Source organism: Magnolia sinica, chromosome 2 (genome assembly GCF_029962835.1).
Source record: "Magnolia sinica isolate HGM2019 chromosome 2, MsV1, whole genome shotgun sequence".
Lineage (NCBI taxonomy): Eukaryota > Viridiplantae > Streptophyta > Magnoliopsida > Magnoliales > Magnoliaceae > Magnolia > Magnolia sinica.
The window spans coordinates 9,539,300-9,563,487 of NC_080574.1; the positions used below are offsets into that span (position 1 = coordinate 9,539,300).

General features: G+C 40.5%; 1 protein-coding gene across 3 annotated transcripts; it reads right to left on the reverse strand.

Moving 5' to 3' along the window:
- Positions 1–672: 672 nt before the first annotated feature.
- Positions 673–22,931, reverse strand: LOC131234195 (uncharacterized). 3 transcript variants are annotated; one of them, XM_058231048.1, is made up of 14 exons: positions 22,760–22,930; positions 20,174–20,239; positions 19,789–19,837; positions 18,225–18,370; positions 15,365–15,466; positions 15,189–15,278; positions 15,007–15,110; positions 14,799–14,880; positions 9,348–9,440; positions 3,055–3,119; positions 2,031–2,043; positions 1,855–1,935; positions 1,018–1,126; positions 673–909 (listed from the first exon to the last, which is right to left on the reverse strand). In XM_058231048.1, exons 1-14 carry the CDS (start codon positions 22,877–22,879, stop codon positions 794–796), a joined length of 1,236 nt encoding a protein of 411 aa, XP_058087031.1. In that variant the 5' UTR covers positions 22,880–22,930; the 3' UTR covers positions 673–793. The 3 variants fall into 3 exon arrangements, with proteins under 3 accessions (XP_058087031.1, XP_058087030.1, XP_058087032.1); XM_058231047.1 differs by having other exon boundaries at positions 18,192–18,370; XM_058231049.1 differs by lacking the exon at positions 9,348–9,440 and having other exon boundaries at positions 18,192–18,370; positions 22,760–22,931.
- Between the last annotated feature and the right edge of the window lie 1,257 nt (positions 22,932–24,188).

The window sequence follows — 24,188 nt, forward strand, 5'->3', positions numbered from 1 at the left end:
TGTGAGAACTCAGAGCTACCAGATTAGGCAGATCTAAGCGCAAGTGAGAATAATAGTTCCCCATGCAACGGGAGCTCCTCTATCACTGCCTAACTCAAATATAAAAATAATTAAACAGCACATATTTACCGTAGAAACAAATAATCGGTAGCGAGGAAAGCAGCTCCAATAAGGCAGCTTATTCACACATAATAGCGGGTCAGAGGAACGACCAATCAAAACAAGTTGAAACCTGGCCCAGTTTCCAAAAATCTAGCATGGTTCGATTTGCGATTGTGCTGATAGATTATCAATCATGCATAGTCCATTACATGGAGAACTCATGTGAGTTTGAAGTGATGGACCATATGGAATGCTAATTTCATATGCCCCAGCACACCATATTTTTGCCAACATGGCACATGCAGGATTCAGGGTGTCCATATGGTGGTCCCCATGGTGGATGTTCATTAGCCCAAAATCCGGACAGTCCATTCATCTGGCATGACACGGTATGAAGAGATCGACGTGTTGTTGTTCACCCAAGGAGCCAGCCTTTTTTTCTTTTTATAGGACATACACTGAGGGGACCACCCTATAAACGTCCTGGTGCCAGAAAATGTGCCCTTGAATATGGGGTATCCAGAACTACAATTACTAACAAACCACTGCCATGTTTAAAACACAATGATCTGTTCCTCAAAAAACTTTAATCACTCAACTTGTGTGAGTTGCATGGAATAGATTAGTCAATAAGCATCAGGGAAACCACTCAAGCCATTCATGTAAGGAAGAAACAGTGAAATCATTCAAATCAATCTGGAGGTACCGTTGCTTTGGAGGGTAAGATGCCAGAGCGGTAAGATTCCTCATCTGCAATCAGAGGGGGTATACTCCAAGTTCCAAAAGCATGCCCTGATACCTTTCCTCCTGTAAAAGAACAAATGTTTGAATTTGAAGAGTGAACGGAAAAGGGACGGGCCTTTTGATCGTCAGCCAATCTGAAATGTAGGATGAAAAAAGAAAAATAGAGCTCACCTTCTTTTGTAGCTTCTTCACATCTTCTTTTGTACTTTGAAGAGAGGTCAGGATCCAAAGCCTCCAATAGGCTTTCGTACTTTTCTTCAGCCTCAGAAATGCATTTTGCCTGACAGAAATATCATAATGTAGAATATATTGTAACAGAAGTTACTGTACTTCATTAAAAGTATCTCCATACCCAGTGTTCTAAAACCTGGATCATATGGTTGGACCAAATTGAGCTGGATGGTCCCCTAAAAGTAGCGCTGTCAACAGGCCCGGTGAGAGTTGGTTTCAGCCTGGATTTTGAACTGTTCTGGCCAGGGAACGGGCTTGTTAAATTGTTGACTTCTCTTGGCCCGTGCCTGGTGCATTGATAGACCTAACTGAAGCTGGTTGGGTCACTAAAGATCCATTTTGGGGAAGGAACCGGATGGTTCAATTGGTCCAGCCATCCAGCTCAGGTGATTTGTATTTGTACGGTCCAACCATCCAGCCCAACTGGTCCAGCCTCATATCATTCATTCAATTCATTCATGACATTGCAGAGTGTTGCCGTTTGGACCAAATGAACTGATATTTGAACTGGTTTAGATCCAAATGGCTACAGAAATGGATTGAGGTCTGATCCGTATTTCAAAAGCATCTATACCAGTGCCGATTCATGTGGATATACATGATGACTCACTTGTAGAGAAAAAAAAAATGCTGGAAATCTCCTTGATATATCTGAAAGGTTTCAGGTCGGAACTTCTAAGAGAGTGGAAGGCAATGGCCAATGTCGGATGGTTCCCCATCAAGTAAAAGACCATGCCATTAAGGTTGGTATTCAAAATTATTATTTGTTTAGCTTACCAACATTCGTGGTGCCATTGAAGCTCCATATATTGCAACAAACATCCGTAAAATATTGAAATTATTCTCTATCACATCATCCTACACAGAATTGCAAAATTAACATTAGAAAACAGCATATTCCAACCCCTAATGCTTCCAAGTGAGAGGATGGGCTAATGAATAAACACACCCACCTCGTAATCAAACCTACAACATCACCCTCCATCTTGTCATTGATCAAGAGCTGTCATGCTTGTCAAAAACAAAAGTTAAAAATATTCATAAATGAAAAATAAAATAAAATTTATCTAACCAACACAAAGCAATAGCTTCTGCACACATTGCAAAACCTGCCCATGCCCATGTGCACGGATGCATGTTGATATTCTAAGAATGAATGATGCAAAACCCACTCACATACATAGAAGGCACGCACACAAATATTGTCATGCCCTCTCACTAATAAATAGGGTTGGAACTTGGAAAAAGATCTAAGCCCAGCCTGCAAAGTAAAAGCCAAGCCCCGCCCCGCCCATTATGGATCAAGACAGACAGGCCTGTGACCAGACCAAGATTATTGTGCCCAGCAGAGCCCGAGCCCAGCTCGCAAACCCACTGCAAGATCTGGTTTATACCAGTATGCATGACTGTGGCCCAAAAATCAAGCCATATAAATCATAAGTGGGGTTACATATTTACAAAGGAATGAAATATGCGAAGCATGTATGTACATGTTTATGGCTTTCTGCATGTATGCATATGTATATATGAGATATGTTACAAAATACCCGTGAAACCCCTTAATGGACTGCGCGGGCGAGGTTGATGGGCTGTTTAGACACAGCCCCCAATTAACAAGTGGGCTTGAATTTTAGGCCTAGGTCAGGCCTTTGGGTCTGATACACGAGCTCAAGCCTGGCCCAAAGCCATCCAAGCCTGAAATCCAGACAGGCCAAGCCAGCCCAGCCCAGCCATCTGACAGCCCCATTAACCAAGATGCACAAGGCCCAGCAACTCCTCATTCTTCCAAGGATGCATGATGTGCATGGATTCTCATTCACTAGCAAGGACACTGTCGATTTCACAGCTTCCAAACAAGTTTTCTTTAGCTGCTAGAATGATTGTGTGGCATCCATCCCAGAAACATATTGCATTCACATGAGTTTGACATAAGAAAAGGGAATGATACAATAGGGAACAGATAAGAGAAGTACTCACAAGTCATCCGATACCTCAACTAGGAACTCTGAGATTGATAGAAACTCCATATGCAAGTCATTGACCTTCACAACTTGGGAGGAAAAACACCATAATTGGTAAAGTATGCAAGTTACCAGAACTCGGGATTATGTAAAAGGTAATACCATGTGTATCAACAAAATCAGATAATAACAAACTCAAAATCAGATAATAACAAACTTTGGAAAGTGGCACATTTCCATAAAGATGCAAATACAAAAATACAAATTGGAGATGTCAAACATCAAAATGAATTAAGAAGGCTTTGGGAGCCAGTATGTATGAGGCAAAAAATGTGAAGAAGTGTAGATCCAAACATTATGATTGAATATTAATGAAATCAATTGTGCTGAAGAGGATTATGCAGTAAAAGGTTAAAAAGGGAAGAGATCTATAACCGCTTTTTTTTCTTTTTTTTGGGCAGCCAAATATGCATAACTATTGACAGCTAAAAATGGAAAACAGGTATTGCTAACAAGAACAAAGAAAAAGAAAACTTTTTTAATAGCCAAGTAGCAGGCAAGTTAAAAGGAACAACTTTGCCAGATGAATGTTTCAAAAGATCTGCATCCACTCATTCAGGAGGTCACATGAATATGAATTGTTAGACATAGGAAGAAGCTGAGCAAATACTAGGCGCCCGAAGGAAGAACATTCTGCACTGTGAGCGCATAAAGGAAATTTTGAGTGAACCCACCCAGGAAGATTCGATCATTATTCCAGAGTACGGCATACAGGACCCAATTCCACATCAAATTGAACTATCTTCAGGATTGTGTGAATTATGTGACGAGAAATGCTCCAAAGCTCTCAGAGCACTGCAAGTAACGGTGCTCCCAGTTGCATTGGGTAACTTTGACAGTCGATCAAGCTGTCCATTAAGTATATAACACATTTCAAGGCCGACCATGCAAAAGTCAGACTGATCTGATGATCATATCAATCCTAGATCCGGCCTAGTTTTTTATAGCCATCCTTTACCCAACCCATGGATGGGGTGGTTAGGATTGGCTAGCAGACGTAATTATTTAGAATCATAAGCAATCCATAATGGGAACTATCAAATAGATGGATCGAATTGTTGGTTAGACCTATCTTCATACAAATGACCTTGACCGTCTATATTGGAGGCCATTGATCATATGGTTAAGATCATCATATCAGAATGATATTGCAAGTTAGCCCATGAAATGTGTATTGGACCTAATGGACAGTCTAGATCAATCGATTGAACTGCTTAACTGTCCCAATGCAACTAGGAGCACTTCAACTTATAGTGCTCTGGAAGCACTGGAGCATCTCTCTTATGTGATTTCCATTAGTTGGGCACCCTACTGTCTAGAGAGTAAAGGAGCAAGACTCTCTTTATGTAATGTACTACTTCGGTCTGTTGCAACCTATATGTTATCCACCAAAAAGAAAAATGAAAGGAATCAGGGCAAACTGATGGTGTGAATAGTTTATTTATTTGTACATGGATGACCATGGCTCTTTGGGATATTGAATTCAGTTTGAGCCCCGAGCGTTCAAACCTTTTAGTTAAACAGGTGGAAATCTGCAAGCAAGCCAATGAATCATACAATGGAATTAAATTTCCAAATCATCCATTTTGCGCATTGTTGTTTCTCTAATAACCAGGGTTTTCAAAAACAGTTACGTAATGGCTGTTACCAACGGTAACGGTAATGGTGGTGAAGTTATGTGTTATGGGATGTTACAGGATAAACAGCCCGCCAAGGGGCTGGAAGAGGTCTGTATGCCTTTTTTCCCTGCTAATATGCTGTTGCCATACCATTACTGAAAAGAGAAGTGCAAAATTTCTCGAGATATGAGAACAAAAACATTCCAGGAGAAAAACCTGCAGGGACAGAGACAGGCTATGGAGACACCCAGATGTGTTATTCTACCTTTTCTCAACACTAACCTCCTGCCAAACAATACTTGAATAGAGTTATGCAATGCTTGAATAAACCTGATTGTGAGTGTGACCGAAAAGGGTATTAGACTTGCACCTTATTTGCCAACAAAAATTTCAGCGAGTACTGATGGGGACATCCCACGCACACGCACACGCACGTCGAGCCCCCTACGCACGTACGCCAGAAGGAGGGCCCCACCGTCAATCTGGAACAATGACGACGTCCAAGGAGGGCCTCCTAGTTAGAAGATGAAGTTTTAGTTCAAGAGAGTGGACCTGGTAGTCAAGGAAAGCCCATCATGGGATCTCATAATCGTAGCTCACTCATCAGATTGATTTCATATTTTAGGTTTTGCTTATTGTTATTATTTAGAATATCGTGAACGCTTTAGATTTCTTTGTTTGGTTTTTATTTGAGTTTACTTCATCGCCAAGTAATAGGTTGCGCGCATGGTGCGATTTTTTAGGGTATAGGGTTTTCCCTATAGATAGGCACCCCTTATAGTTCTTTTGATTCATTCAAGCTTAATAAAAATTCCTTCTTTATTTTTCTGCTCTCTTGGTGAGTTGTGAAAGAATTCAAAAGTGGGTGCAAAGCCCTCCCTTTTCAAAGGGCTAACTACGTGATGTGAAGCCACATCTATCCCCATCCGTCCCTACCCTCTCCCATCCATGTATCTCATCTTCTATCATCATTATTGCTTTGAATTTTCTAGTTTTTGTAGCTATTCATTCTCCTACAGCCATTTTCCAGAATTTGGACCTGCAGGAGGGCTGAAACTTCGGCGAAGCACTACGCCTCGACCTTACGTCGGATCTTCGTCAAACTTGGAGGGATTGGAGGTCTCCCCTAGCCAACCAAGGCCTTGGTGTCACTTTGGGGAGGCGGGCTTCCATCACACGTGCAGCCAGCCCACCTGCGCACGTGCGTCAGCCTCGGGTCACCATCTGCGCGCAGGAGCTTTCTCCGGATCAGGTTTTCCTCTGATTTTCCTCTTTTCATTCCTATTTCCTAGACCCTAGCTTTAGTTTGCATTAGCTCTAATTTATTTGCCCTTTTTTTAACCCTAGGGTTCCTTGAATTGAGATTGGGGAATCCCTTGGATTAGAGACTGTTTGTTATGCATAAGTGGTTAATTTCTATTTCCCTTTGAGATCGTTTGGCTTATAATTTTTATTGATCCAGTCCTAGCCTGTGTAGGCCTGGACCCACCTAGATTCTCCTTTAATTGAATGTTTGGATTTTCATGTGGGATGTGGAATTTGTGTAATTGTTTCTGAATTGGTATGATCTAAGCCTGAAATCTTGCATATCATATTTAAATCTCATGTCCTGTATTAAATTTGGTATCAAAGCTTAGGGTTTTTATAGGGGAATACATTATTTGTTTAAGGTTAGTTTGTTTGAGTCCGTCATGCATTTAGTCCATCACATGTAGCTTTTAGAAGTCCATAGTCCCTTATTTTATTAATTATATTGCTGGAGTAACATTGCATAGTCCCCTCATATAGAGTCTCATAGGATCATTTAGTCTCATATGGTCGTCGTAGAAAGTCCTTAGGTGGAGTTAGCAAGTTGTACGCCTACACGTACGGGTCATGGTCTTGGCTAGCACCCTACACTAAACATAGAACAACTGCTAAAGTCACTAAACAAATTATCCCAGCAGATCGAGTCTTGGGGTAAGTACTTGGAACGAAGCATAAATCAACGCCTTGACCAAATAAAGGCCTCCCTCAAGACAAACCCCACCATTAGGGAAGATGGTCAATCTCAGGCAAGTGGCCAGGAGAATAAACCAATGAATAGAGGTGGCGAAGGAATCAGTCATGGGCGTGCACCCGTACCCCCATCACATGAGGGACATCAAGACCATTATTTTGAGGGGTACAACATGTACGGCCTCGTGGCTAAAAAGAGTTCACCAGAGGCTAGTGTAGAGTTACCCATTGAGGCCATTCTAGTAGTGGATGAGTTCCATGATGTCGTTCCTAATGATCCACCGGATGAGTCTCCCCGTAGGAGGGATATATAGCACACCAGAACATGGGACACCGTAATACCTATTACATTTAATAGTTCTGTCGATAGGTCCACAGGTCTCAGTCCTTATGAAGTCGTAACTAGTTATAAACCTGGAAAACCTATTGATCTTGTCCCTATGTCACTGTCTCATAGGCCGTTAGAGCCTGCAAAGTCTTTTGAGCATCACATTCATTCATGGCATCAAGAAATCAGGCAGAAGATCATGACTAGTAATGAACATTACTCACTTTCTGCAGACCAACATAAATGTTTCAAGGAATTCAATGTAAGGGACTCTGTCATGATCCGCATCAGGCCAGAACAGTACCCTCAGGGCGCCGTTTGAAAATTACACGTGTATAGCGCTGGACCATTCAAAATTATAAAACGAAATAGTCTTAATGCGTATGTGGTAAATCTTCCACCCTCCATGGGAATTAGTTCCACATTCTATGTGGAGAATCTAGTTGCATTTCAAGGGGCCATTGACACATTATCCAGCCTTTCGCCTAACCATCCTGATTCTCCAAACCTTTCTCTTGATCCATGGCCCCCTCCCGACCCATTTTTCCAGCCTCTACCTCCTATACTTACTCTTTCCGACCTTTTTTCCTAGCCTCTACCTACCATACCTAACCTTCACACACCCAGAGAAGAAGTAGAGGATATCCTATACCATCGGATAGTTTCAACGTTGGACAGCGGGTTTTAGAAGTTCTTAGTCAAGTGAAAGTCATGTCCAGCTTCAGCCAATATGTGGCTCACTGAGGAGGAGCTTCAGAGTCTTGATACTTACATCTCGGAGCGGTTTAGGAGTTTTATTTCGCCAGTGGCGAAATCTTCGCAGCCAGGGAGAATTGATGGGGACATCCTGGCGTGCACACACGCACGTCGGGCCCCCTACGCACGTACACCAGAAGGAGGGCCCCACCGTTGATCTGCATCGATGACGATGTCTAGGGAGGGCCTCCTGGTTAGAAGATGAAGTTTTGGTCCAAGAGAGTGGACCCGATAGCCAAGGAAAGCCCATCATGGCATCTCATGATCGTGGCCCACTCGTCGAATTGATTTTATATTTTAGGTTTTGCTTATTGTTATTATTTAGAACATTGTGAACGCTTTAAATTTCTTTGTTTGGTTTTTATTTGAGTTTACTTCATCGCCAAATAATAGGTTGCGCGCATGGTGCGAGTTTTTAGGGTATAGGGTTTTCCCTATAGATAGGCACCCCTTATAGTTCTTTTGATTCATTCAAGCTTAATAAAAATTCCTTCTTTATTTTTTTGCTCTCTTAGTGAGTTGTGGAAAAATTCAAAAGTGGGTGCGAAGCCCTCCCTTTTCGAAGGGCTAACTACGTGGTGTGAAGCCACATCTATCCCCATCCGTCCCTATCCTCTCTCATCCATATATCTCATCTTCTATCATCATTATTGCTTTGAATTTTTCAGTTTTTTCAGCTATTCATTCCCCTACAGCCAGTTTCCAAAATCTAGACCTGTAGGAGGGTTGAAACTTTGGCGGAGCACTACGCCTCGACTTTACGTTGGATCGTAGTCAAACTTGGAGGGATTGGAGGTCTCCCTTAACCGACCAAGGCCTAGGTGTCACTTTGGGGAGGTGGGCTTCCATCATACGTGCGGCCAGCCCACCCGCGCACGTGTGTCAGCTTCGGGTCACCATCTGCCCGCAGGAGCTTTCTCCGGGTCAGGTTTTCTTCTGATTTTCCTCTTTTCATTCCTATTTCCTAAACCCTATCCTTAGTTTGCATTAGCCCTAATTTATTTGCCCTTTTTTTTTTCACCATAGGGTTCTTTGAATTGAGATTGGGGAATCCCTTGGATTAGGGACTGTTTGCTATGCATGAGTGGTTGATTTCTATTTCCCTTTGAGATCATTTGGCTTATAATTTTTATTGGTCCAGTCCTAGCCTGTGTAGGCCTAGACCCGCATGGATTCCCCTTTAATTGAATGTTTGGATTTTCAAGTGGGATGTGGAATTTGTGTAATTGTTTCTGAATTGGTATGATCTAAGCCTAAAATCTTGCATATCATATTTAAATCTCATGTCCTGCATCAAGTACTGAAACATTTTTGCAATCTATTGGGGGAGACAAACTGACACAACATTAAACCTTCAGCACTAGATGATACTATAATGCAAGTTAAAGGAACAAATTTCAACAATATCAGCAAAACTCTTAGAGTAAAACTTGAATTTTTTGCAAAGATACTCTTCGGATTTTGAATTAATACTTCATGGATGAAAGAAGAGTTAGTATAACAAATAAATCCGTGGAAGTAACTAAAGGCTCACTGGGAAGGAACTACCTGTTGTTCTCTCAACCGATATAGCAAAAGATTCAAAACACGATAGTCAAAGGATTTCAGATGAATTGCTCTCATCACATCTTCAATCAAAATCTGAACAGAAGAACTATGAGCAGGTAAATTTCATGATTCAACTATCATTCCTTTAAATGGAAAGAAAGAGAACAATTTAAGTCATAATGAAATTGTCATTCCTGTAAATAGGAAGAAGGATCCACATAGATTGATGGCCCCTCGATCTAATTGGGTGTCATAAAATCAAAGCTAGAAATGGGAACTGTTAATTAAGTGCTTAAATTGAAGAAAGTATTGTGGGTTAAGATTGTTCAACATGTATGATTTTTTAATATGGGCCAACAATGATTAGGCCAACTAGATGGACCAATCGACAAATAACCCAATATATACTGTGGATAGACAGCTCTACCTTTTATTTTCCTTTTTGCCAGCTCTAGCAGTCTCTCAGACGACTTAAGACACCTAAGACCTAAGAATTCACAATCCAAAAAACAACAGATTTGCTAATTCCACACGTGTGGGGGCCCGCCCATCAAAAAAAAAAAAAAAAAAACAAACTAGCTGGTAAGAAATGGGTGGGCCCTGCCCATCCATGCAGTAGATGTGCTAATTTGGAAAACTTGTGCAAGATCAGTGCTGCACATTAGGTGGTATACATTATTTTATTCTATTTTATGAAAATCAAGCTGTTTCTTCCCATAGGTAAACACAGCAAACAAGACAAGTGGACAGCCAACATAAACAGTTTTAACCATCAGATTACTCTGTACATGGTGGCTCACATAGGAAGTTAGGCAGACCGGCTTTAAGGCCTGTCAGAAAGCTCAGATATTGCACATGTTTTCCAATTGGAAGATGTGCCCATGCATTGATGGGAAGGACTTCACACACATGGATGTAGCAACTGATACAGGACGTGTGATTTAACTATTTGGATGCGGATGATTATTAACAGATTAATCAAAGTAAATCAAATATTATAACTCATTATCCTACCATGATTAAAAGAGTACCAACAAGGCAATAAAATTCAGATTTATGTTAAGTTCACAATCCCACACAAGCATGAATCATGTAAGCATAAAAATCTAAGGCCCAATGAGAGATTGGAACTCTCACATTAGCATAGGCATGGTTCTAATTCAATAGGCAGATTTGGCACAATTCTAGGGTTATGAAATTTGGAGATTTGGGAAATTAGGCTTTGGGATTAGGGCTAGGGAGGATTAGGGTTTGTGGAGAAATACGGTTTTGAGAGCTAGGGTATTGGGTTAGGGTTTTAGGCTTAGGGCTAGGGATCTTAGAGGGGAAAAGGAGCAAGTATTAAGAGGGAAAGAGTGAGAGAGAGGGAGGGCTGGCCATACGGTCACACCCGTACAGATGGACGGTTTAGGGGTTTGGTATATACGGTTGTACGACTTGAATGGGCTAGATTTAGGTGGTTTTGGATGTGATAGGGATGGGTATTGCTTGAGAACAAAATGAAAAGGAAGAGGTAGAGAGAAATAAAGAGAGAAGGAGAAAGTAGAAGAAAATACCTCAATTTTAGAGAATGAGAGAGAATAATAAGATAATAGCTTCACACCCTTGGATTCACACCAAAATAGCCTCTTTTCACAACAGATTCTCACTTCACATGAGAGAGTATGCTTTTTCTAAGCAAAAGAGAGTTTTTTATTCCAAAATCTAAGGGCTAGGGCTGGATGCCCCCTCCTTTATAGTCTTAATAATGCGCTTTTACAACAATGCCCCTCAAATAAAAAATGCCTCACATGTCCTATGATGCCATAAAACATAAATATGCTAATCATAAGCTATGAATAATCAACAAAAACATAAAATATGCTAATCCAAACACTCATGATCAAAGTAATCAAGGATCATAATGATCCAACCGTCCAATCAAAGGATGCACACGATCCAACGGTCCGATCGTCATGTCCTCACAATCCAACAGTCAAGACTCATCAACTAAGTAGCCCACATGCATCTTCCTAGTGTAGGGTCTTCGAAGATGTACGATCATGCATGTGGGGTCTTCAAGGACTCGGTGTGGCCCACCTAAGCCCATGTACAAGTCATTGAGCCAAAGTGAAGGTTGGGCCAATCTCCTCCTCCTTTGGTACACTCTGAATTGTCGAGTGTCTTCATCAACTCTCCTTGATTGAGAAGATTTTTCCCCTGGCGAAATAAAGTTGCAATGCCGCTCTAGAAGATCCGGGTCAAGTCATTGACGTTCTGCATCTGTCATCCACATACAATCCGAGGCGAAATATTCCAGACATTTCTAACTTACGCCCAAGATTGATCCAAAACAACTTAGCCTGACCCACCAACTTCATCTTGGAGAACCTCACTAGACGGCGATCAAACATCTCATATCACTCAAAGTAGTGGTCCATGTCCGCAAGCTAGTTAGAGAAAACCCTTAGGTTCAGACAACCATTAAAGCTAGGGGCCTCGATCTTAATGCTTTTCAAAATGCGCTCATTTGGATCGTAACGATCGTGATACTCTTCAAGGGGTGGCTAGATACGCACCCCATTATGGCTAACACTTTGGTCACAGCCTCTTCCATGTCCTCCAACGTGACGACCCACATAAACTTCCTCTACACCTCCCGCTTGAGACTAGCCATCTCCCCTATTACTAGAGTTTACTGAAAGGGAAGTCTCCAACTGAGCTATACGATTGTTAATCGTTGTCAGTTGGTTGTTGGTAGTTCTGCTTTGAGCCTCAAGGGCCTCCAATCATCTAGCTATGGCATTAAGATTCTGGAGAATCTCATCTTGACTCATGGTGATAGGATGAAGACCAAAACCTCGCCCAGAACGCATGTGCATAAGCAAGTGACAAAATAAGGGGCCTAAGACTTAAGACTCTTAAGTACTATTTATGACAAAGGAAAAGTGGCTAACCTAGACGCCGCAATATGTAATCCCAGACTCTATATGCAATGAATGCACTAACAAGGCCCTAAATGTGATGAATGTGCTAACCCTAAGTAAACCTATGCTAAAATTCTAGGATTTTATACCAAAATTTGATGCAGGGCGTATGATCTAATTATTTGGATGTGGGAAATTATTAACAGATTACTCAAAGCAAAACAAATATGATAACATGTTATCCTACCATTAAAAGAGTACCAAAGAGGCAATAAAATTCATATTTATGTTAAATTTACAATCCCACACAAGCATGAAAATCTAAGGCCCAATGAGAGATTAGAACTCTCACATTAGTATAGGCATGGTCCTAATTCAATGGCAGATATGTCTCAATTCTAGGGTGAGGAAATTTGAGGATTTGGGAATTAGGGTTTGTGGAGAAATGGGGTTTTCAAAGCTAGGGTATTGGGTTAGGGTTTTAGGCTTAGGGCTAGGGATCTTAAATGGGAAAATTGAGCAACGGTTAAGAGGGAAAGATAGAGAGGAAGGGCTGACCATACAGACGGTTGTACGATCACACCCGCATGGACGTACAATCTAGGGGGTTGGTCTGAATGGTCGTATGGCTTGAATGGGCCAGGTTTAGGTGGTTTTGGATGTGATGGGGATGGGTTTTGGTTGAGAACAAAAGGAAAATGAAGAGGTGGAGAGAAATAAAGAGGGGTTGAGAGAGATGGAGAATGAGAAAGTAGAAAGAAGAATAAGATAATGGACTTCACACCCTAGGAAGGATTCACACCAAAATAGACTCTTTTCACAAGAGATTCTCACATCACATGAGAGATGCTTTTTCTAAGCAAAAGAGAGTTTTTCATTCCAAAATCTAAGGGCTAGGGCTGGACGTCCCCCACTTTATAGTCTCAATAATGCGTTTTTACAATAATGCCCCTCAAATAAAAATGTCTCACATGTCCTATGACACCATAAAATATAAATATGCTAATCTTAAGGTATGCATAATCAACAAAAAACATAAAATATGCTAATCCAAACACTCATGATCAAAATGATCAAGGATCACAATGATCTAACCATTCAATCGAAGGATCCACACGATCCAACGGTCCAATCGTTATGTCCTCGCAATCCAACAGTCAAAACTCCTCAACTAGGTAGGCCACATGCATCTTCCTAGTATAGGTCTTCGAAGATGCACGATCATGCATGTGGGGTCTTCAAGGCCTCATTCTGGCCCACCCAAGCCCATGTACAAGCCATAGAGTCAAAGTGAAAGTCGGGCCGATCTCCTCCTTCTCTGGTACACTCTAAATAGCCAAGTGTCCTCATCAGTAACATCCCAATTTTCTAACCTCAATAAGGAGAAGTTCGGTACTCTAGCAGAGTCTGACGGTTCATAAGCAAGCACTTAGAAATGCCATAGCTGGTACAATGATAACTCAATCTGAACCATCAGAACTATGAGCCCATGTGTAAATGAATTCATAGACAAAATTATACTAATTTGACTATAGAACTTCATAATTTGTGGGTGCACGTGATCGATGAATATGATGAAAATTTCATCCTAAGATTGGTTATAGCAATCTGATTTTGGGGTTGATACCTTTCTACATTTACAATTTGGACAGTACAATTTGAGTTAATTTATGCGACGTGTACAGTGTCTCAGGCCGTGTCTCAACCATCACACTCTAACAAAGTACCAAAAAACACCCAATTTCATTACCTTTCGGAGAGGGGCCAGACTGCTAAGATAGTTGTCCACCATATTAGAAGATGGTGGTGCCCCATCCACCTCACATGTGGCACTCACGTATGACTGTCCCAACCATCTACTTGCAGAGCACATTGTGGATGGATCGATGGAGAATCTAAAATCACACTAATAAAGCAATTCTAACCATCCAATTGATGACTATTAAATGAATGGTTAAACATAAAATAGTGAGTGAGTCCAAATTCCAGGGGCAAAATCAGATGGTTACTATGATGTTTGCTTGATGCTCATGCACAATTGGGCAAGCAATTAAGACAGTCTAGATTGCCATACAACCAAGCTATATGTCCCTCTGAAGAGACTGCCATTATTGAGAGGTGAACTCTTATGGGAGTCTTTCCCTTAAAAGAGGAGAGACTAAGGTGATAGTTCACCTCCATATTTTTAAGTTGTAGTGTATCATCTACCATACACATGGCATGCATGCACATCAATCCAGACCATCGGCATTGCATGACCTAAAATCACATACATGATACATGCGTACATGTGGCCATTGTTTTCATTCTGTCTTTCTAGTTGTACATTAAACCCAAACTTTTCACTTCCCACCTTTTTGGCATATCTGTATCTTTGACCAAATTTTTTACTGTTTGTATTGAAAATGAACCCAAACAAAACCCATGCTTTTTCCATACCATATTTTTGCCTCGTAATGTTTTGCCAACTATGATCAGAAATAATTTGCATGAATCAGTTAACCAACTGCGGCAACAAGAATGGTGAAAGGGACAGTGCAAGTACCTCCTTTTTATTGATCAGTGCATGACAAAGCTTCCTTTCTAAGGCCCAATATTCAGCTCCAAATCTGAGTTCTGTTCTTATTCTAAGTTCAATAAAAAATAAAAATAAAAACAACAGAAGGTTGGAAAAAAAGGCACATTTTGTACTATTTCCTAAGATAACATCTTTGATATGAAGAAACGAATGAACAGTAAGAAGGATGCAATACCGCTCTGTCAACAGTCCAAGATGCTCTAGTTGAAGAACAAGAGATCTAAATGGATCAGTTCTAAAAGCATCCAGGAACTTTCTTGACACCCTCCAATTATGCTCCTGCATTTTTAGTTGAATTCAATCACTTAAGCACCTAACTAGATGAAAAGTTAGAAATGAGAGAGTTCTTGAACTAACCTTATAACCAGCATGTGAAGAGTCAGGGTCTCTTTCTGGGGCACCACAATCCACCGATAAGCACAGAATTTCTTCATTGAAACTGTCTAGCTATTACAAGAAAAAGAGGAACCAGGTAATGGTGGTGTTTAAACAAAAAGGGCAGTAAACAATGATATTGAAGTCAAGCCCGTTACCTGATAAATGTAGCTCTCTGTGAAAGAAAGCACAGGGAGGAATTTAAATACTGGTTGTGGTTCATTCACATCCATTCCATGGAACATAAAATAAGACCTGCACTGCTATGCGACCAAACAATCATTAAACATTCCAGATTGGGATCATCACCAGTAAAACTTTTCCAATCACTTGCTGCAGAAATGATCAGAAGAGACAAGGCCTAGTTAATATTCGTAATTTCAAACCATTTGGAAATTCCTGATATCAAAGAGAACAGAAATACAATACAGAGCAAAATTTTCTGAGAAAAAAAGATAGTCTGCAGTGCCACCAAAGAAGGTAAACTGCTCAAGGAAAAAAAATCAAAACTTATGAAGGTCATGTATATGCCATCAAGGTTGGCACACCCTCATGCATCCACAGAATGGACTAGCATAACAGGCTTTTCTGAGAAAAAAAGTAGTCTGCAGTGCCACTAAAGAAGGTAAATCGCTTGAGGAAAAAAAATCCACTTATGAAGGTCATGTATATGCCATCAAGGTTGGCACACCCTCATGCATCCACAGAATGGACTAGCATAACAGGCTAGTAAGATATCATCGCTGATTAAGATGTTCAGCAAAAATGGCTCCTGGGATGAATACTACTGAATATGCTACTTCCAATGCATAAAATAGGCAAGATCTAAACTGGCGTAGGTTCAATTTGCAGAAGAATCAAGAGAGCACTTCCTGCAACCTCCCCTTAATGGGAAAGAGCCAAAGCGAAAAGTCATGAGACTCGATTGCATGGTGCTATGACCCAGCACCAGATTAAGGATTGTACCACCCTTCCCTTTTTTTACTTTTAACATAGCAACAATTTCCTAAACAAATTTATGGTGACAGTTCACCGTCATTTTCCAAACAGTGGTGACTCATCCAGCATACACATGGCATACATGTATGTGAATCTGGACAGTAAAAATCATCCAGACCATTGTGGATAGGGCATAACCTCTAGCTCACCCTGATCAGAGGATTCCAGGCTTCTAAGCATCCAATTCGTCAATATCAAATGGATGGAAAAGAATAAAATGGTCAGATGTCCAAATTCAGAAAAAAGTAACAGGTCATTAAGAGCTTTCTATCGGTATGATTTTCAGTCTATTTTCCATCAATAATGTGACCCACAATTAGGATGGTCAAGATTTCTCACACACACGCCACATGTCTAGTGGATGGCACTACCATTTTCAAAGTGATCACGAACCATCACACTAGTCTAACCCCAATTTTTTCACATTAATGACTTGTACATCAAATCCCCCCCCCACCCCCAGTAAAGTCTATATATTGGCCATTTGTCCTTTAGTTTAATAAGCCTTGTATTTGGATGAAACTTCTACCCATTCAATGAGAATTATTTGCATCCTTTTACTGTCTTCTGTAAGTAGCAATCACAGAAAATAGGATACCTTTGGTCTGGAAAAGGGAAAGCTCCTTTACATCCTTGCAATCTTCACTACTTTGGAATTTGGATGGGCTAATGTTCTGGGTATATTCTGCTCCTAGCAAATATTAACAGATTTCATTATCTAATCAGGATAGGTGGAGAACTAGGCTTTTTTTTTGAAAGGCAACGATTGTATTAATAAACAAAAGAAGAAAGGTCTGCTGAGATAGCAGACAAGAACTACAACCCTAAAAACAGCAAATCACAACCCTTCAGGGATTCTACATGAGTGGCCCACTCAATCAATCGCCGCTTAGCCCTGGTCGAGACTACCCCTGCTGAATTAGAAATGTCCCTAAAACATCAGTTGTTCCTTTCTTCCCAGACCGACCACCATATGGCGAAAATCATCATTCTCCAAATCTTCGTTCTATCTTTACCGATATGGACACCGTACCATGCTTGCAATAAAAGGTTTGCCGCAGCCGGGGGCACACCAGCTGATGTGGAATCGACAAAAGAAATCCGGGGTGCACCAGCCGGTGGAGAACTAGTTTAAGATGGAACTTTGAGAAGCGTAGTAACTTTCTCTTTTTGGCTAGCAAGATGCACTAACTATTAGGGTGTGCGCGCATGTGTGTCTATATATGTGCAGGTGTGTGTAGATATGTTTGTGTGTACATACATACATAAGCAGGTGTGGATGCATGAGTGGCTGTGTGTGTGTTTGTGTACATAGGCATGCGTGTGAACTAACTATTAGTTGACTATTAGATTGTGAGATAAAAAGAAATATTCTTGTGGTAGGTCCTGTTCCTGGTCAGAAATGCAGTGATACCATCTTTCCCATTCTTTCCCCGGACCTTTGCTACTAAGAAAGGCATTCACTTTTTTATGTATCCCCGGATAGTAAAGCACAAGATATCCTTTTCTCATACGGGTGAAATATCATCAATCGAAAGGAGCGACACTTTGCTCTTGTCATTATTGAATTTCTGCATCTAACTTATCTGGAGCCAATCTACAATTAATTTTTTCATAACTTCTCATGGAAGGATGGTCATAAACAGATATCTTGCTACAGATTATATACACTTTTCTGGTTGACCATGAAACCATCACCAGCAAAAAAAAACATACAAATTACCAAAGGGGCTGAAACAAATGAACAATCATTTCCAGCTTATCCCTGGTTGGGTGCTAACCTCATAATATTAACTAGGATGAAGTTTTGATGACTTTCATGTATGAAGGTAAGTACACTGTAATAGTTTAACAAGGGAAAAGCAGCAAACAAACATGGTAAAAAAACAAAGTTAATTGAACATAAACCTGAACTCAAAGGTAGTGGCATGACCCTTAGTAATATTATTTTTTGTCAGAAATGAGAACTAGACAATCATTACTCACGTGTCCACAGTTAAAGAATGAGGATTTACTCACAAAATCCTCAAGGGTAGAATTTGCTCGCTGCATTGCATCAAGTCCAATCACAGCCATGTCTTCTGCATTTGGACTCAATGGGCAAAGATTGCTTTCATTATCAGGATCCAGTTGGGAAGGAAGCTCAGCGAAGGTTTGTTGGGAATCTGGAATATAGCTACAGTTAATTCTTTGAGAGAATCATAGAAGAGAATAAGCCAACAAGGACCATAAGAAAGAAAAAAGAAAAATTAGATTCCACAGAAAGGCTTCCTCCCAGTGGTACTTTTTCTTATTGAACCAAAATAGAAATAACGAGTTAAGCCATGCCTAATGCTACACACTGACCATCAAGAAGTAGAACTGTAGAAAGTAGAGGGATTCTACAGTATCCAATAAAAAATTGGAGATTTAGAAAAGGAAGTATAGGGATACTACAGTCTCGGGTGTGATAAATAAAATGAATTTTGAATTGCAGTTATTGTTAAGGAAGTAAATCTTTTTAAAACCACCTGAATCCTGCTGGAAGTGTGCTAACCATAAGAAAAGGAAACATAACTGAGGAAATAACTCACTAAATCTCCCATACTTCTAAAAGAAATAGTGGGAAGCAGAAATACTGAAAAACTATATAAAAATAACCTACAAAGTTACACAGTTTAAAGGTACAATCCTGCTTATTTCAGACACCATAAAACCAAGTGACTGATGTCAACAAACCCAATAGCCCATGGAGCAACCTATTACCTATTTTCAGTACTTACAAAAGGAGGTGATATATAATGCTCGACCAGAGAATATCTACTGTATCTGTATGTGTGGCTTTCCATGTTTGCCTAGCTGTGCCGATGGTTCAGTGATCTAAACCATTGACATGATGGGCCCCACTGCAGATAGCTCGAACACAAAAATAAATAAATAAATAAATCCCCCTCATGGGAAAGTCTCCACACTTCTATTGGTGACCAGCATGTAAATGGTTATGAAAGATAATATGGCAATGGTCCACGTTCAACTAAAAACAGCCAAGGATTCAATAGCTATGATCTACCAATCAGGGAAATTTAGTGAATGGGGCATCTGCAACCCAGTCCATAATATCAACAGTTTCGAACTCACTTGTACAAACTAAAGAATTGTGCTTACGTAGGCAATTCTTGGATCCAGCATTATATATATCTCAGGGAAAGTAGACTCCGCATTACTTCAAGCATATGTTTTCCATGTCATGCTTTCTGAATTTCCACCTCAATTTAATCAAACCATCATGAACCCAACTACCTTTATAAATTGCATTGGAGTTTAAATAAATCTAGAAGTAGAACTAAATAAACAATGATGCCCTATTGATGCTAAAACAAGGCTCTCTCATTGTCAAAAGACAAAATTTAAGCCATAATTTCCCTTAGAACAATTAAATACCACCATCCAATAATGCTTTTACATGCAATCGTCATCAACTTGAAACACCGAGAAGCCATTTATATTATAACCATGAAATTGGAATTGTAAAGCTTATGATCCGAAAACAGCACTTATGATGAAAAACAATTACAGTAGATCAAAATAATAGAAGACACTGTACCTTCCACAGTAAACCAAAGTAGTGCTTCCTCAAGACCTGCAGCTGAAATCTGCCATGGGCATAACATTTCCACTTGAAAACTCTAACAATCATGGTCACAGAAAACACTATAACGGCCCTAAAGTGTTGCTTATGCACAACTAATGGGACAAATAACAGCCGGTCCTTCTACTTCAAAGACCGGAAATGTTATAATGTCCAACATAACACACATTCGATTTTCCTTTTTGTTTTACTCTTTCAAACACTCGTTGTAATGGCTGTTATTGTTACATATGACTGACAACCCTGGGCCGTTATGTTTGTCTTATGCAGATTGTCGGACCTCGATCATAATCAAGCAAAGAAATGGAACTAGATATTGGACTAAGAAACCCCAACTAACCTTTGATAGATTTTCAGAAATCAAGCGACACCTCTTCTCCATGTTGAGTATGCCGCACGGTTGAATCTTCAGCACATCAAGTTTCAATGAGATCAATGAAATCAGCATTAAAATAGTCGTTTAAGGGTGTGTTCGGATGCTCAATTGGACTAAATTGCCATAATTCAATTAATTCAGAAGAAATGACCAAAGTGGAGGTCAGGATTGTATTTCCATAATGACAACTCCCCTAACTGCAATTGCATGTGTAGCAATAGATTATGAATGGCATGCATATGTCAATGAGGCAAACTTGTACAATATGTAGCAAATGTGAATGAAGATGGTGAGGTGGCAGTAAATAGACAATATGATAATGGCGCCCCTTGTGTTTGTTTGCAGCTTCTTGCTTCTTTCTCAAAGAGAGCAACTACAAGTACCAACAAGCTGTGAATAAACACTGTCAAATAAGAATTATAATGATGGCGATTGGTTCTGTGGGGAACTAATAACCAAGAAGTTGTGAACAAACACTGCCAAAGAAGCATTATGATGATGGTGACTTGGTTCTGTGGGGAACTTATAACAAGCTCAGGTCCTAGAAGATTGGCCAAATCAAGAGGAAGTTAAGCAACAGTGCCAATGACATCGAGTTGCCAAACAAGTTAGATATCCCACTGACTTTCAACATGGTTAATTTGCTCAAGTAATGTGGAAAGTTGCCTGATGTGCAAGCCAAGGTTATTGGTGATATGGTCAAACAACTCCTGAAGGAATGATGAAGTTAAACAAGCATTGAGCACCGAAGACTGCCAATACCAGTTGAGGCCAATTCCAGCAGTGCTTGGCCAATTGTTATGAGATGTAGTAGACTACTGGAGAATTGCGCACACTTGGACCCCGAGTGGAAGGGATACTCAGCATCTATGATTGTCAGTAACTAGAAAGAGATTTCCCTGGGTGGCAAGGTAAACCATACTAAGCTAGCTCCATTAAAGCAGCCTCCTGAAAGGTATCTCAAAATCAATTTTGATGAGAGATCCTTTGGCAATTGTTGTTTGGCTGGTATACAGGGTATATTGCAGGACACTGTTGGTGGAATTCTAAGGGCCTATTGGCATGGCCAATTCAACTATTGTGGGAGTCTCAGCTATGCTCCAAGCTACAAAATCATAGTTAAATTCAACTTCTACCGGGTTATTATTTTGAAGGCAACTCTAAAAATGCTATTTCTTGGGGAAATGCAGTGCCTTATTCATAGCGTATTACAGATATTATTGAGGTTCAGGATCTTTGTATGGTAGGGAGACCTCCTTTGTTCTCATTGCACATGAGGCTAATGTGGAGGCTGATCGGCCCACCAAGCCATCCTCTTTGTGATAGACAGGCATCATAGTACTGCGAGTGGTGGGTAACAGCTGGCAGCAGCTTGATCAGCGTCCACTCTCTTTGGGGAGTTTCAATGAGTTGTATCTGGGGAAGTTGTTCCAGTGTGGGTGATGGATTGTATTTGCCCCTTTTTCCATCTATTTGTCCCTTTCTTTTAATAAAATTATCATTATATATATATATATATATATATATATATATATATATATAAATATATATATATATATATATATATATGTTATAGAGAGTAAGAGAGAGAGAGATGCTCTCACACAACTAGTTATACGTCCAACCAGTTGGTGTGTAGGGCCCATGATGGTATTTGTGTGACATCTCACCTGTCCAGCAAGGTTGTCCCATTATGAAAATGTGATGCCTCAAAAATCAGGTCGATCCAACAATTAGGTGGGGCACGCCACAGAAAACCATGAACAACCAACCAAAAACCTCCACATTCATGCGGGGCATTCCATTTTCATGGTGGGCCAACCTTGTTGGACAGGTGAGATGTCATAAAAACATTGTGGTAGGCCCCACATGCCAACTAGTTGGACGTACAACTAGTTGTGTGTGAGCATTTTTATATATGTAAATAAATAAATGTGCGTGACCGGTACCTGGTCAAACAGAAGGGCAAGCAGCATTCTGATTCTGTGTGGATTGCAGGTGATGAATTGTTATGAGTTTCTTGAAGTTCTTATACTTTGAACTAGTGAAGAGGGGTTACTTCCAGTAGCTTCTTATCCGTCTCCATTCGAATATTCTTATGTGGTGTTTATACATTATATACTCTATCTATGATTCACATATAATATTCCTGTTTATTCAATTACCGGATTGCATAATTTCTCGAGGTATGATGCCATGGTTGAATAAAAAAATTTCTATAGTATGGTTACTTTTTCAATTTGTACAAATGGGGCCCATGGTTCACTGATCTAGTCCGTTGAAAATGTGTACTGCAATGTCCATTTCTCATGCACTAAAATTTCCCAGACTGGAATATCACAGCCATTGAAGTTTCAGCCCTTTGTTAGTTGAGAGTGGCAGTTTCTTAACCGTATATTTCTGGGGACGATTGCAGGGTTATGATTTTTCCTGGATTGAAGATTTTGGTGTACCGTAGCATCTACAGTGGGGCCTAACGCAGCAACGGTTTGGATCTCTGATGAATCATGGAAATAAATGATAGATAGATGGAGAGATAGAGAGAAATACCAAGAAGAGAAGGAAATGGGCGAGGAAGCGATCGGAATCTTGGTGGTTTGAAGAGAGGCCATTGGATTTCATGAAGGATAGCATCTTTTGCACCTTTTCCAGCTTCTCAAATGCTTCCATCCTTCGCAATAGCTCTCCTCTCCTCGAACAACAGGTAGAGGATTGCGTTTGGTACTCCGCACAGTACCTATTCCATTCCTACTCCCGCGCACGTGCCTGTTTGGCGCGAGTTTGCTAGAATCCTGGGAGACGCTGGTTGTCCCTAACAAGTAACGGACAGTGGCTCTGAGGGGCCACCGTGACGTTCGGGTTTTATCCATACCGTCTATCCATTTTCCATGTTATTTTAGTAAATTTTCTGAAAATAAGGCGGATTCAAGGCTCAATTGGACGACAAAATGGGGATAAACACTTGCCGTTGAAATGTTTTTATGGCTAGATCAATCTAATATTTGTATTTTCCCTTCATCCTAGTCCATGTAACCTTATGAATAGATTGGATAGCAATTAATCATCACGGTGGGCCTTGAGAATTAAAAAGATTTCAACGGTGGCTGTCGCAATCAACCAGGTATACGAGGCAGATCCAAAGCTCAAGTGAACCACACAGCATGAAATAGGAAATTGGACTCTAGCCGTTGAAAACTTCATGGGGTGCAGAGGTATGGATTATGGTGATATTTGTGTTTTGCCTTCATCAAGGGCTATGTCACTTTGTGAACAAGTTGGATGACAAGTAAACAGCACTTCAAGTCCTATGAAGGTCCCGCTGTTTTCTATGGTGCAGTCCACTTGAGCTTTCGATATACTTCAACATTGATCTTAAACTATGAGCTGAAAAAATAAATGGATGAATGATGCATATGAAACATATACATCTGTCAATGGCACGGAGCTTTGACACCAGCTAGTTGGCTGGTGCTTGGTCACCAGCCAAGTTGTGTTCGATTTGGATCCAAGCTTTTGGCACACGGTTAAATTCAGTCTAAGTCACGTTGAGGTCAGGTTCATCAATTAGGAGTGGTTAAAATCGGGTGGATTCTTCGTCCGATTAAATCTGTTGTACCATTGATATTATGTATGCTAAATATATGTTGATTAGAGGTGGGCACCATTCGAATCGATCCGGCTAGCTCAATTCGTCCGCCTTGTTCAGATCCAACTCGACTCGAATTGAATGGGTGAGTTGGTCTGAATTGAGTAGGCTTCGCCCAATTCAAACTCAAACCAAGTTGAGTTCGAGTTACCCAGTAACTCGACCCAATTCAACCCGAAATTCGATCTGGTTAGACTCGACTCGATCCGAAACCTAACTCGACCTAACTCTCTAACCCTACCTGCCGCACCCTACTCCGACCCAATCCCAACTCCCTCCCTCCCTCATCTTCCAAGCTCGGCAACCACCCACCACCATCGCCCTCCTCCTCCT

Coding starts and splice junctions, on each gene's coding strand:
- LOC131234195 (XM_058231047.1), bottom strand. CDS start 22,879: ATGGAAGCATTTGAGAAGCTGGAAAAGGTGCAAAAGATGCTATCCTTC. Junction 1,127..1,854: donor CAATGGCACCACGAATGTTG/GTAAGCTAAACA, acceptor TATTTCTGTCAG/GCAAAATGCATTTCTGAGGC. Junction 910..1,017: donor TGAAGAAGCTACAAAAGAAG/GTGAGCTCTATT, acceptor GTTCTTTTACAG/GAGGAAAGGTATCAGGGCAT.